General features: G+C 44.0%; 1 protein-coding gene across 4 annotated transcripts; it reads left to right on the forward strand.

The window, feature by feature from the left end:
* The first annotated feature begins 1,135 nt into the window (after nt 1–1,135).
* dpep1 (dipeptidase 1) lies at nt 1,136–14,308 on the forward strand. 4 transcript variants are annotated; one of them, XR_009794257.1, is made up of 11 exons: nt 1,136–1,351; nt 1,484–1,610; nt 4,047–4,179; nt 4,250–4,400; nt 4,771–4,840; nt 8,512–8,688; nt 9,029–9,113; nt 10,699–10,774; nt 10,867–11,002; nt 11,249–11,400; nt 14,004–14,118. XR_009794257.1 is itself a non-coding variant. In XM_061814946.1 (10 exons), exons 1-10 carry the CDS (start codon nt 1,239–1,241, stop codon nt 14,181–14,183), a joined length of 1,248 nt encoding a protein of 415 aa, XP_061670930.1. In that variant the 5' UTR covers nt 1,136–1,238; the 3' UTR covers nt 14,184–14,308. The 4 variants fall into 4 exon arrangements, 3 of the variants coding, with proteins under 3 accessions (XP_061670930.1, XP_061670931.1, XP_061670932.1); XM_061814946.1 differs by lacking the exon at nt 11,249–11,400 and having other exon boundaries at nt 14,004–14,308; XM_061814947.1 differs by having other exon boundaries at nt 11,249–14,141.
* Nucleotides 14,309–14,402: the final 94 nt, after the last annotated feature.

Below are 14,402 nucleotides of genomic sequence, written 5' to 3' on the forward strand. Positions count from 1 at the left end.
AGACAAATCAACTTCAGCCCAGGCAGTTGCTTCAAGTCTTCACTGTCGCATAAAAATATCACATAATGTTCTTTAAACATTAAAAAAAAAAAAATGCAGTGTAAATGCCTTTCAAGAACTAATGTACAAGAACATAAAAACGATATATACAAGTAACTGCATTAGGATAGAGTTGACAATGGTAATGACTTTCTTTGCAGTTTTTATATCATAAGTGGGGATCACACAGGGGAGTCTTAAACTGGTAAAGGCGGCAAAGTGCCAGTGCTCTCACTAGAATTGTTTTAAATCCCCACTGCGTTTCAAATTATTAAATGGGCTTAACCCATTAGTGGGCAGCGTCCCATTTTTGGGACATCATGATTTTCACACGTTATATCCTTCAGTATATCAAAATATTTAAGTGTTTTAATCTGAAGCCATAATTTGGTATCAGGGGAGGATAACTCATCGGTCAAAGTTAGCAGTTAGATTTTTGTGACAAGATTATAAATTAGTAAAGTTATTACATAATTTAACCATAAAGGAAAAAGATTCTGGCCTATTAGGAGACTTTTATTTCAAAAAGGCAAAAAAATTGCAGATTTGAACCAAACTACAATTCCATTGTAACATGCTGCCATTTTTTGGGAGACGGTTGTCAAAGCTTTGCCGGAACCCTTCTCCATAAAGTGTACACTAATGTGTATACAAACGACTACCACGCTCCTGAGCTCACTGAAGTTGTCTCATCATTGCTGAGCAATACTGACCACTCCTGTGCTTGCTGTACCTGCACCATTTGCACAATGGTCACTTGAGATAATTGCTCCACGAGTTATTTCACCGTTCCAAATTTCCAGAGGACAATGCATCATTTGAATATTTTCAATTGCCCAAATACCCAAACACTACGTAAAAAATACAAACACATTCCTCTGATTGGAGGCGGCTGACCTAAATCAGGAGCACGGCTTTTCAAGATTTTTTACGACGACACTTTAACTATAACATTAACCAACATGTATTGTTTTATGGCCAGAGGTTTAAGATGCAACGCACAGTTTATGACAAACAAAGCAGTAATGAGAAAAATGACAGAGGAGGAGTTTGCACTCATCAAATACTGGAAGGTTATAACAAAGACAGCGTGACTCTAGATGTTACAGAGCAACAAACAGATTCTTCAGAGCAATACTGAGTGGACTTTATTTAGTTAGCAGGGGACAAAAGTTAGAAGTTTGTAAAAGGTTAGTGAAATGTTGGCGGTTTCTTTGCTTGTGTGCGCCACGTGTTGGTCCGTCTCTTCGGGTGAGGGCTCGTACATGGCCCGAGCGCTGAGGCTGATGTCCGAGACGCCGCTCATCGATGGGTGAATGCAAACTTGTTTTCAGTACAATACTGGATGATGTTTCTTGTTTGCCTATTTCACCTCATGAATTGGAGGCTCTTCAATACAATATTGCAGTACAGCTCAAGAAATTGTTTTTCCCCCCGATTGCAGCCACAATGACCTGCCTTGGCAACTGCGTAAACAATTCAACAACCAGCTCGACAAAGTGGACCTCAACACTTTGGAAACGACACACACTAATATACCAAAGATTAAGACGGGTCGTCTTGGAGCCCAGGTACTGCATATGTGTATTTTTTTCTTTAACTTAGTGAAGGTCATTTTTACAAACAGGTAACATTTCTCTTTTTGGTGTGTGAGATGAGCACAAAAAGTCATTTAATTGTGTCAGATCTTGTACGCTGATGCCAAACAGTTTACTGTGATGTGCTGTATAATTTAATACATGGTGCCTCTTTGCTTGGGCAGATGATTGAAGCCCTGACACTAAAACGTGGCAGACACATCAGGAAAAGTATTTGAACACCCTGCTATATTGCAAGTTCGCCCACTTAGAAATGATGGAGGGGTGTAAAATTTTCATAGTAGGTGCATGTTCACTGTGAGAAAGATAATCTAAAAAAAAAAAAAATCCATAAATCACAATGTATGTTTTTTTTCAACAATTTATTTGCATGATACAGCTGCAAATAACTATTTGAACACCTGACAAAACCCATGTTAATATTTGGTACAGTAGCCTTTGTTTGCAATTACAGAGGTCAAACGTTTCCTGTAGTTGTTCACCAGGTTTGCACACACTGCAGGAGGGATTTTGGCCCACTCCTCCACACAGCTCTTTTCTAGGTCAGACAGGATTTTGGGCTGTTGCTGAGAAACACGGAGTTTAAGCTCCCTCCAAAGATTTTCCATTGGGTTTAGGTCTGGAGACTGGCTAGGCTACGCCAGAACATTGTTTTGCTTCTTATGGAGCCACACCTTGGTTTTCCTGGCTGTGTGCTTCGGGTCATTGTCATGTTGAAATACCCAGTCACGACCCATCTTGAATGCTCTGACTGAGGGAAAGGTTATTCCACAAAATCTCACAATACATGGCCGCGATCATCCTCTCCTTAATACAGTGCAGTTGTCCTGTCCCATGTTCAGAAAAACACCTCCAAAGCATGATGCTACCACCCCCAAGTTTCACAGTAGGCATGGTGTTCTTGGGATGGAACGCATCATTCATCTTGTACTAATCACGGTTAATGGAATTATGACAAAAAAGTTCAATTTTGGTCTCATCTGACCACAAAACCTTCTCCCATGACTCTCTGTATCATCCAAATGGTCATTGGCAAACTTAAGATGGGCCTTGACATATGCTGGTTTAAGTAGGGGAACTTTCCGTGCCTATGCATAATTTCAAAGCATGATGTCTTAGTGTATCACCAAACGGTGGTCCCAGCTCTTTTCAGGTCATTGACCAAGTCCTGTTGTGTAGTCCTGGGCTGATTCCTCACCTTAAGGATCACTGAAACCCCACGAGGTGATACCTTGCATGGGGCTCCACTCCAATTGAGATTGACCGTCATGTTTAGCTTCTTTCATTTTTTAATAATTGCTCCAACAGTGGAACTTTTTTCACCAAGCTAGTTGGCAATTTCTTCGTAGCCCTTTCAGGCTTTGGTCTTGGCCATGTTACAAGTTTGAGTCTTCCTGGTTGTATGGGGTGGACAGGTGTCTTTACCCAGCTAGCGACCTGTCACAGGTGCATCTGATTCAGGATAATACATGGAGTGGAGGTGGATTTTTAAAGGCAGACTAACAGGTCTTTGAGGGTCAGAATCCTAGCTGATGGATAGGTGTTCAAATACTTATTTGCAGCTGTATCACACAAATTGTTAAAAAAAATCATACATTTTTATTTCTGGATTTTTCTTTTTAGGTTATCTGTTAAAGTGGACATGCACCTACAATGAAAATTTCAGACCCCTCCATGATTTCTAAGTGAGAGAACTTGCAATATAGCAGGGTGTTCAAATACTTATTTTCTTCACTGTATTCTTTTTCACAAATGATCATAAACCTGCAAATATTCAGTCGGACTGTTCATCCCAAAAAAAGAAAAAAAGGAAGGGGGTGGTGGAGAATTCATTGGCATTCCAGCTATTAAAAAAAAAAAAAAAAACAACTGGCAAAAAGCATTATTACAAAAGAGAGTCAAATACATTGCATTTTGTTTATTTCCTGACACAAAATTATATATTGCCCTGATAACCACATTCAGTGTCTGTATGAGTTTCAGTTTTTCAATTAAGTGACGTCGGACTTGTGGTTAGCAAAAATGGCTGGGAATTCTGAGGTTTAGAAATTTGTTTCAGGGCTTCTTGCGTGGAGTTTTATGTTGCCTCCGTGCTTGCGTGTCTTCTCTCAGCCCCTCGGGCTTCCACCCGCATTCCAGAAACGGGCCTGTTTGCACATTTGGGGCTCCTAATGGTCCAGAGTTGTAAATGTGAATGCTTGTTGGTTTTCATGTGGCCTGTAATTGGCTGGGGGCCAGTCCAAGGCGTACACCACCATCAAACTATTTTGAGTTTACTGTATTTTCCATGCTGGTCTTTTGCTTTGGTAGTGGCTCGTCCCCAACTTCATCTTTGTAGTAAAGCAGTTCCAGCCCCCAGCCCCCAGTCCCCCTCGTCATTCAGTATATTCCTTTTCCTGCCTTTTCCAGTTCTGGTCAGCCTACGTGCCCTGCGAGTCTCAGTACAAAGATGCCATCCGGCAAACACTGGAGCAGATTGATGTGATTCACAGGGTGTGTCAGAAATACCCAAACACATTCATGCTCGCCACCAGCAGCCAAGGTCAGGTGACAGGTGGGGAAGTTTTGGGGAGTTCAAATGCTACCAAGTCGCGATTTCCCGTTTTGTGCAGACATCGTGGAGGCGTTCAGCCACAATAAGACGGCTAGTCTGATTGGTGTGGAGGGGGGTCACTCCATTGACAGCAGTCTTGGGACACTGCGGACCTTGTACCACTTGGGGGTCCGCTATATGACACTCACCCACTCCTGCAACACGCCCTGGTAGGAGTCGCACACATACAGTGCATTTACCGCTTTACTGTAAAGATGTGATTACGACATGTTTGTATGCCGATATTAAAACGAGTAAAACGAGAAGGGAAAAAAAGTGTTTAGGTACACTGCATATTGCATCGAGGAGAGTACGGGAGTTTCCTGCAGACCGCAGGTGACTTCTCGGAGGGCTCAGGTTGACAACTAATCAGCAGCCATGACGAAGGAAAGGCCATAATAAAGTGTCATTCAAATGATTAACTATTCCGAAATATGAATGTAATATTAGACTCAATTGGGTTTATCCTGCAGGAATAAGTTTGCGGATAAAACAAAATAAGAAATCAAATCCATTTACTGTACACATTTTCCTTGCTAGGGCCGATAACTGGCTTGTAGACACTGGATCGGAACCGTCCCAACACAATGGATTGTCTCCTTTTGGCAAGGTCGGTACTTGGTGAATAATTATTCTTACTAACTTATCAGCTGTGAGTTATATGACTGGAACTGATTAAGATGCAAATCTGTTGATCGGAACGAAATGGCACGCTGTTAGCACGTCTGTCTCAAAGTCAAAATATTCGGCCATATTTTTCATCAACATTTTCGTTGAGCTCCAAATGCAGCCCTATGGGGGCACAAACCAGTGCAATCTGTAGGCCGGTCCCAAGCCCGGATAAATGCAGAGGGTTGCGTCAGGAAGGGCATCCGGCGTAAAAACTGTGCCAAACAAATATGAGCGTTCATCTAAAGAATCCCATACCGGATCGGTCGTGGCCCGGGTTAACAACGCCCGCCCCCGGCACTGCTAACCTGCAGGGCGTCGGTGGAAATTCAGCTACTGTGGGTCGAAGACAAAGAAGAGGAGGAAACCGGATCCAGCGTCAGAAGAAAAAGAGGAATGTACAGAGCCTACAACTGAGTGTAGGGACTTTGAATGTTGGGACTATGACAGGAAAAGCACAGGAGTTGGTTGACATGATGATTAGGAGAAAGGTTGATATTCTGTGCATCCAACAGAGCAGGTGGAAAGGCAGTAAGGCTAGAAGTTTGGGAGCAGGGTTTAAATTATTCTACCACGGAGTAGATGGGAAGAGAAATGGAGTAGGGGTTATTTTAAAGGAAGAGCTGGCTAAGAATGTCTTGGAGGTGAAAAGAGTATCAGATCGAGTGATGAGACTAAAATTTGAAATTGAGGGTGTTATGTATAATGTGGTTAGTGGCTATGCACCACAGGTAGGATGTGACCTAGAGTTGAAAGAGAAATTCTGGAAGGAACTAGATGAAGTAGTTCTGAGCATCCCAGACAGCGAGAGAGTTGTGATTGGTGCAGATTGTAATGGACATATTGGTAAAGGAAACAGGGGCGATGAAGAAGTGATGGGTAAGTACGGCATCCAGGAAAGGAACTTTGAAGGGCAGATGGTGGTGGACTTTGCAAAAAGGATGGAGATGGCTGTAGTGAACACTTATTTCCAGAAGAGGGAGGAACATATAGTGACCTACAAGAGCGGAGGTAGAACCACGCAGGTAGATTATATTTTGTGCAGACGATGTAATCTGAAGGAGGTTACTGACTGTAAAGTAGTGGTAGGGGAGAGTGTAGCTCGACAGCATAGGATGGTAGTATGTAGGATGATTCTGGTGGTGGGTAGGAAGATTAAGAAGACAAAGGTAGAGCAGAGAACCATGTGGTGGAAGCTGAGAAAGGAAGAATGTTGTGCGGCCTTCCGGAAAGAGGTGAGACAGGCTCTCGATGGACAACCGAAGCTCCCGGAAGACTGGACGACGACAGCCAAGGTGATCAGAGAGACAGGCAGGAGAGTACTTGGTGTGTCATCTGGTAGGAAAGGGGAGAAGGAGACTTGGTGGTGGAACCCCAAAATACAGGGAGTCATACAAGGAAAGAGATTAGCGAAGAAGAAGTGGGATACTGAGAGGACTAAGGAGAGGCGAAAGGAGTACATCGAGATGCGACGTAGGGCAAAGGTAGAGGTGGCAAAGGCTAAACAAGAGGCATATGAAGACATGTACACCAGGTTGGACACGAAAGAAGGAGAAAAGGATCTCTACAGGTTGGCCAGACAGAGGGATAGAGATGGGAAGGATGTGCAGCAGGTCAGGGTGATTAAGGATAGAGATGGAAATGTGTTGACTGGTGCCGGTAGTGTACTAAATAGATGGAAAGAATACTTTGAGAAGTTGATGAATGAAGAAAATGAGAGAGAAGGAAGAGTTGAAGAGGCAAGAGTGAAGGACCAGGAAGTGGAAATGATTACTAAGGGGGAAGTCAGAAAGGCACTACAAAGGATGAAAACTGGAAAGGCAGTTGGTCCTGATGACATACCGGTAGAGGTATGGAAGCAATTTGGAGAGATGGCTGTGGAGTTTTTGACCAACTTATTCAACAGAATACTAGCGGGCGAAAAGATGCCTGAAGAATGGAGGAAAAGTGTTCTAGTTCCCATTTTTAAGAACAAAGGGGATGTTCAGAGCTGTGGGAACTATAGAGGAATAAAGTTGATGAGCCACACAATGAAGTTATGGGAAAGAGTAGTGGAGGCTAGACTCAGGACAGAAGTAAGTATCTGCGAGCAACAGTATGGTTTCATGCCTAGAAAGAGTACCACAGATGCATTATTTGCCTTGAGGATGCTCGTGGAAAAGTACAGAGAAGGTCAGAAGGAGCTACATTGCGTCTTTGTGGATCTAGAGAAAGCCTATGACAGAGTACCAAGAGAGGAACTGTGGTACTGCATGCGTAAGTCTGGTGTGGCAGAGAAGTATGTTAAAATAGTACAGGACATGTATGATGGCAGCAGAACAATGGTGAGGTGTGCCTTAGGTGTGACAGAGGAATTTAAGGTGGAGGTGGGACTGCATCAGGGATCAGCTCTGAGCCCCTTCCTGTTTGCAGTGGTAATGGATAGGCTGACAGATGAGGTTAGACTGGAATCCCCTTGGACCATGATGTTCGCAGATGATATTGTCATGTGCAGTGAAAGCAGGGAGCATGCAGAGGAACAATTGGAAAGATGGAGACATGCACTGGAAAGGAGAGGATTGAAGATTAGCCGAAGTAAAACAGAATATATGTGCGTGAATGAGAAAAGTGGAGGGGGAAGAGTGAGGCTACAGGGAGAAGAGATAGCGAGGGTGGACGACTTCAAATACTTGGGGTCAACAATACAGAGCAATGGAGAGTGTGGTCAGGAAGTGAAGAAACGGGTCCAAGCAGGTTGGAACAGCTGGCGAAAGGTGTCTGGTGTGTTATGTGACAGAAGAGTGTCTGCTAGGATGAAGGGCAAAGTTTACAAAACAGTGGTGAGGCCGGCCATGATGTACGGATTAGAGACGGTGGCACTGAAGAAACAACAGGAATCTGAACTGGAGGTGGCAGAAATGAAGATGTTGAGGTTCTCGCTCGGAGTGAGCAGGTTGGATAGGATTAGAAATGAGCTCATTAGAGGGACAGCCAAAGCTGGATGTTTTGGAGACAAGATTCGAGAGAGCAGACTTCGATGGTTTGGACATGTTCAGAGGCGAGAGAGTGAGTATATTGGTAGAAGGATGCTGAGGATGGAGCTCCCAGGCAAAAGAGCGAGAGGAAGACCAAAGAGAAGGTTTATGGATGTGGTGAGGGAAGACATGAGGGCAGTTGGGGTTCGAGAGGAAGATGCAGGAGATAGGCTAAGATGGCAAAAGATGACACGCTGTGGCGACCCCTAACGGGACAAGCCGAAAGGAAAAGAAGAAAGAAGAAGAAGATTTTCGTTGAGCTCCAAATTATACATCTTGGCGTGTTTGGGTTTAATGGAACCCTGGAGGGTTTCTGGACAAATGATCAGTCGTGAAAAGATCACAGATTACCTGCTGGCCCGAGTGCCCAGAGAGCTCAGGGAGAATACGCACACAAATGCAAGATCATTTGAATATGTCAGGTGAAACAATGTACAATATGTGTCTGAGCTTACAAGTTTCAAGTTAAGGTTTCTGAAAGCGGCTTTTAGCTGGGATAGTTCAATCCAGCTCACATTCAACCTTAATGAGGATACGAAGTAATAGATATCCGGTCTGTTGGGCATTCCAAAGAAAATTCTTTCTACTTCACCTCCAGCGACTAATTGTCGAAATGAACCGCATGGGGATGCTGATCGACCTCTCTCATGTCACTGTAAGCGTGATGCAGCAGGTGCTGGACATGTCAAAGGCACCGGTCATCTTCAGCCACTCCTCCGCCTTCACTGTCTGTCCGCATAAGAGAAATGTTCCCGACGAAATCCTCAAGAGAGTGGTGAGTGTACAAGACAGTGTCGAGCACACTGGAGATGAACTCGAGCAGAGATTGAGTGCTAGGGCCTCTCCTTCCAACAACAGCAAACTCGTGCATGTTCTACTGGATGAGGGAACACCAAAGTCTTGTAAAAAGTCTTCCTAGAACAGGGACATCGTGTGTCTGTTATATGACCGGCACTCATCCTTTTACAGCTTATCGCGTTGCACTTTGTAGTCAGGCCATCAGACGACACCCGCGTCTCTCAGTTCAGCAAAACCAGCACCTACAGTCGCTCCATCTATTATGCAGTAGGACCTTGATGCAAACCATCTTGTGACATCCTTTTGTGTCTCTCCAGAATGAGACCGGAGGGATCGTCATGGTCAACTTCTACAACGACTATGTGACCTGCTCCCACAAGGCCACCCTTGCCAATGTTGCTGGTACATAATGCTACTTACAAGTCCCACATCAAATCATTGGAGCATTTACTCCAGGTCTTTAATATCCACATTAAGGTCCACGTTCTTCTCACCGGTTAGCTTCAACTCTATGAGGACAAAGACTATATGTTCTTTGTGGTATACTAATACAACTACGTTAGCAGTGAGGGAAATCTGCGCACAAGTTGACTGCGTGTTACGAGTACTACTGGTGACATGAACTTCTACTAGTCAACATCTGGCACATCACTCATCAATCAGTGCAGTTTCCCTCATGAGTATCATATTGTGTTCCCACTACTCCAGTATGCCAAAGTCGTTCCACTGGTGTGCAGAAACGTCATAAAGTAGACTCGAGGTAGTTGAGGACAAAGATCGCACTTGTACTTGTGTTTATTCTTCTTAACAACTTAAAGGTGAGTTTGCAGTTTTTACGTAATTCACTTTTATGACATTGCTTAAAACAATCATAACATTGACCTCACAAGGGCACCTTATTTGGAATAGAGTGTGACTATTAGGGATCGCAAAAAAACGCTTACTTCCATAACTGGTTTTAACCGACCACCTGAAGCAAAAAACCGATTAACCGGTTTTAAAACGGCTACCGTTGTGGTGTTTACATAATTCACCCGCGGGACCTCAAGTTGCGGTGCGGGGTTCCGCACCGAATGTTTTTGTTGTTGCTCTTCCGGAGTGACGAGTTCACAGAGTTTTCCCCCCGTTATGCGAGTAGTGTTTTGATGTCTCCCAATAAAACTAGTTTTGTTCCTGTGTCCGACACTCCGGTTCCGACTCCTTTTCTCTGGCGCTACACCATCGATTGTTAATTTAGTCCGCGGTAATGGGGTAGTTTGTATACAATATTGACAAACAAGCTTGTTGAATGTGGCTTTCAACAATTAATGAACAACAATTAAACAATAACAATAACAATTAAATTTTTGTTTTTGTTTTTTTTTTGTAAAAATCTTTTAATGTTAACATTCTTCTTTCGGACTTTCAGAAAGGGCATGGAAGTATACCGAGCGTTTCCTCGATGCCATGTTTGATGTTTCTTTACTCTAACAGCGAAACTTGAAAAAAGTGGAAATGATGTTGAAAAAATAGCGCAATGTGGAATACCGGAACCCGAAGAAATGATTGGAAATTTTAACCAATTTCGAAAGTCCAATTACGGTTTCGGTTTTATAACCGGTTATTTGTAACCGGTTGCGATCCCTAGTTACTATAACACTCATTATTATCAGTTTGAAGTTTTATTTTTGGAGAAGCCGTGGGGTGTTCCTGCCATGAGTCTGTGACAAATATTTGATATCTTGTGAATCATACCGTCTGTTTTTGATTTGTTCCGATTTTATGTTGTTGTTTTTTTTTTTTCTCAGGTGTGGCGGTTTCTTGTATACAAAATTAAAGGTACACGATAGGGTCAGAAAAAATGTCGGTATATAGGTCGATATGCAGATATTTTCAGATCATTTTTATCATGTACTACTGTCTACTACTACATAATCACAGTTTTAACGATTGCGAAAAGTGTTGCTGTTGTTTTAAATTGTAAACTGCTTTTTAACATTCCTTCCAGACCATTTTGATCACATAAGGAAAGTGGCTGGAGCTGGCATCATTGGTTTTGGTGGGGACTATGATGGCGTTGCAAGGTAATTCCCCAACAGTTCAGAGTTCATCTCAAATGGCAAAGCAATGTGATGATCACAGTATAATAAAGCGTTATCGTGTTTCCTCTTGGCAGACTCCCAGAGGGTCTGGAGGATGTGTCCAAGGTCCCACATCTGGTGGCTGAGCTGCTCAGAAGAGGGTGGTCCGATCTTGAGGTTAAAGCCACTCTAGGAAACAACTTGCTTCGTGTACTCAAACGTGCTGAGGAGGTGAGCGACAGATGAACACACACGAGATGCGATGTGCAACTGTTTGCAAATCTCTTTTCATGCTGTGCAAAACATCCATTTATCCATTTCCTATACCACGTGTCCCCGTTTGGGTCTCAGTTGTGCTGGAGTGCGTCTCAGCTGAGCACATACTGCACTGTACTATTCACCACAAAATAATGCCGCAATTACATTAATAACTATGGACAATTTAGCATTCACTGAAACCAACATGCATGTTTTCAGAATGCTGGAGGAAGCCATAGAGCGTGCAAACTCGCACACACCGCCACCTGAGCCAAGACCGAAACACAAGACTTTCTCGACTGTGACAGCCGCCGACTACACTGCTGCCATGCCTCATAAAAATGCAACATCATGCATGACATTATTGTATGGTAGGTGTCTTCCTTAACTCACAAGAATCAACACTTCACATTATGTAACACCCATGTCTCCAAAAGCAATATTCAAGAGGTGTGGAATCTATATTTTTTTGTATCACTGTCATAAAAAAGGCAAATATTGTCAAGGCTCAGATTGGTTGGACCCAGATGCAGAGACGAGAGAAAGCGCGCCGCAGGTGAAAGTGTTATTTACTGCAATATGTATTTGAAGTAAAACAAAGAGGGGCTCCGAGAGCTTATTCCAGGATTCAAAGGAGGACCAGTATAGCAGGGTTGGAGTCCGGGTTGTCAGTGGGGAGAAGGAGGAGAGTACACACAGATGGCAGACATGGGGACAAAGAGCAAGGATGCATTACGGATGTTATTGTAAAGACTTCAGGAAACAAAGGCAGAAAGCCTGGCCAGGTTACAAACTCCGCATAGAGCACTGACAGTCTGGTGATGTCTTGGAGTCCAACTTTGGCTGAAGAGCAGTCTGATGTCATGAGCCTGATCAGATTCTGCTAGACGAGCACATCAACTCTACAAAACACCCCTGTCACGCTCACACCCCAGAATAGCAGGGCTTCAGGGCACCAAAGCGGCAGCCCTGACAGCACCCCCACTCCCACGTGCGCTACCAGGTGCTCGAGCCAATCGCGGATCAACGACTTGCTCAGGATTAGTTGCGCAGAAACCCAACTCTGCTCCACCGGACCACAGCCCTCCCAGTTGACTAGATACTGGTGGCTGTGGTGAGGTAAAAGGGGAGAGTGACAGGGAGTTTAAGGTGCACGGCGCATGAAATCACCAAAGTGTCAAACTCATCTTCTTCTTTTCCTTTCGGCTTGTCCCGTTCGGGGTCGGCACAGCGTGTCATCTTTTTCCATCTTAGCCTATCTCCTGCATCTTCCTCTCTAACCCCAACTGCCCTCATGTCTTCCCTCACCACATCCATAAACCTTCTCTTTGGTCTTCCTCTCGCCCTTTTGCCTGGCAGCTCCATCCTCAGCATCCTTCTACCAATATACTCACTCTCTCGCCTCTGAACATGTCCGAACCATTGAAGTCTGCTCTCTCGAATCTTGTCTCTAAAACATCCAACTTTGGCTGTCCCTCTAATGAGCATATTTCTAATCCTATCCATCCTGGTCACTCCGAGCAAGAACCTCAACATCTTCATTTCTGCTATCTCCAGTTTTGCTTCCTGTTGTCTCTTCAGTGCCACCGTCTCTAATCCGTGCATCATGGCCGGCCTCACTACTGTTTTGTAAACTTTTTTATAGACTTTTTATAGACCTTCATCCTAGCGGAGACTCTTCTGTCACATAGAACACCGGACACCTTCCGCCAACTGTTCCACCCCTCTTGGAGCCGTTTTTTTACTTCTTTACCACATTCTCCATTGCTCTGGATTGTTGACCTCAAGTATTTGAAGTCGTCCACCCTTGCTATCCCTTCTCCCTGGAGCTTCACTCCTCCTCCTCCTGCGCCTCTCACATTCTTGCACATATATTCTGTTTTACTTTGGCTAATCTTCATTCAAACTCATAGGGACCTAAACCACACCTTTTGATCAACAGTGTAAGGTGCAGGGATGCAGCAATGGTAGACTTGTACCTGAGACTTGGCAGAGGACTGGAGGAGGGCAACGTGGACTTGCTTCCAGATCTAGGCTCACTGGCGTATATGCTATTGCACTGACAGGACTGTAATTTAGGGCTCCTGAGATGAGAACAGTGGGGGGTTGGTAGTCTAAGGAGCACTGAAAAGGGGACATGACGAAGGAAGAGTTAGGGAGTGAGTTATAGACATACTTGACCCAGGCAAACTGGGAGTTTCACAAGGCGGCAAGAGACTGGAATATGCAACAGAGTTCCGTCTCCATTTGGTGGGCTCACATTATCTGTTGGTTTGATAGACAAACGTTCGACTAACACGTATACCAAGTGCAGTGCAAAACCTTTTCCAAAATTGTGAAGTGGATTGAGGACCCCTGCCAGAGAGTATATCAGACAGGATGCCATGCAGGTGGAAAACATATTGGACCAACAGGTCGCCAGTCTCTGTGACTGAAGGAAGCTTGGGAAAGTACCAAAAAGTGTGCTGCTTTAGAAAACCTGTCAACCACAGTGGAAAAAAAAAAAAAATTCCATTTGATGGGGGAAGTCCAGGGCGATGTGTGACCAAGGGCGTCTGGGAACGGGACCAAGTAAACTGGAGCATGGTTTCAAGGAAGTTTATTTTGAGCGCATACGTTACTTTCCTCCTTTGGTTCAAATCTCGGTTGGGCCTTCTTATAAGTGGCGCTCGTTGAGTTTTTTTTCTGGGCTTCCACTCTTATTCCCAAAACATGTTTGCTTGGTTCATTGAAAGCAATTATTTCAGGTGTGAATAACTATTTGTGCCTGTGCCCTTTGACAAACTGGATAAAAAAAAAAACTCAGGGTGAATCCCACCTCCAAACCAAAGTCATCCAGCTGCGTTACCAGTAATGACACGCGGTATAAAAAAATTGACAGATGAATCTCTGCTTGCTTCCATCAAGTAGTAACCTATTGTCTTGTGCTCTGTGTTTTTGCATCCTTGTCACACTGACTTTGATTGTTTTTCAGATCCGTGATAGCCTGAGCAAGCTGAGCCCAGATGATGTCCCCATCCCGTACGATGAGGTGAAGAACTCGTGCAGGACGGGTGACGCTTACTCCAACAGTGGCGCTTTTCCCTCACTCAGCATCACAGCTCTTTTTCTAACGCTGCCTCTTCAGACCCTCATCTTGCTCAGCGCTCCGTAGGGCCTTTTTTTATACCAGCAAATGTGTTCAGTAGCTTTTACAAGTGCTTTGTTTTACTTAATGCAATACATGGAATATGCTCTTCAGCCCACCTGTTTTACTTTTCCATTGAGATGATATCATGCAATGCACACGCTATCAAACACTCTTCCAAACATGAGGCATAAAAGTGAGTTGCATCTCATTTGAAGAAGTGTCCGCCTTCTAGTGGAGAGAACT

This window comes from Syngnathoides biaculeatus, chromosome 3, assembly GCF_019802595.1.
Source record: "Syngnathoides biaculeatus isolate LvHL_M chromosome 3, ASM1980259v1, whole genome shotgun sequence".
Classification (NCBI taxonomy): domain Eukaryota; kingdom Metazoa; phylum Chordata; class Actinopteri; order Syngnathiformes; family Syngnathidae; genus Syngnathoides; species Syngnathoides biaculeatus.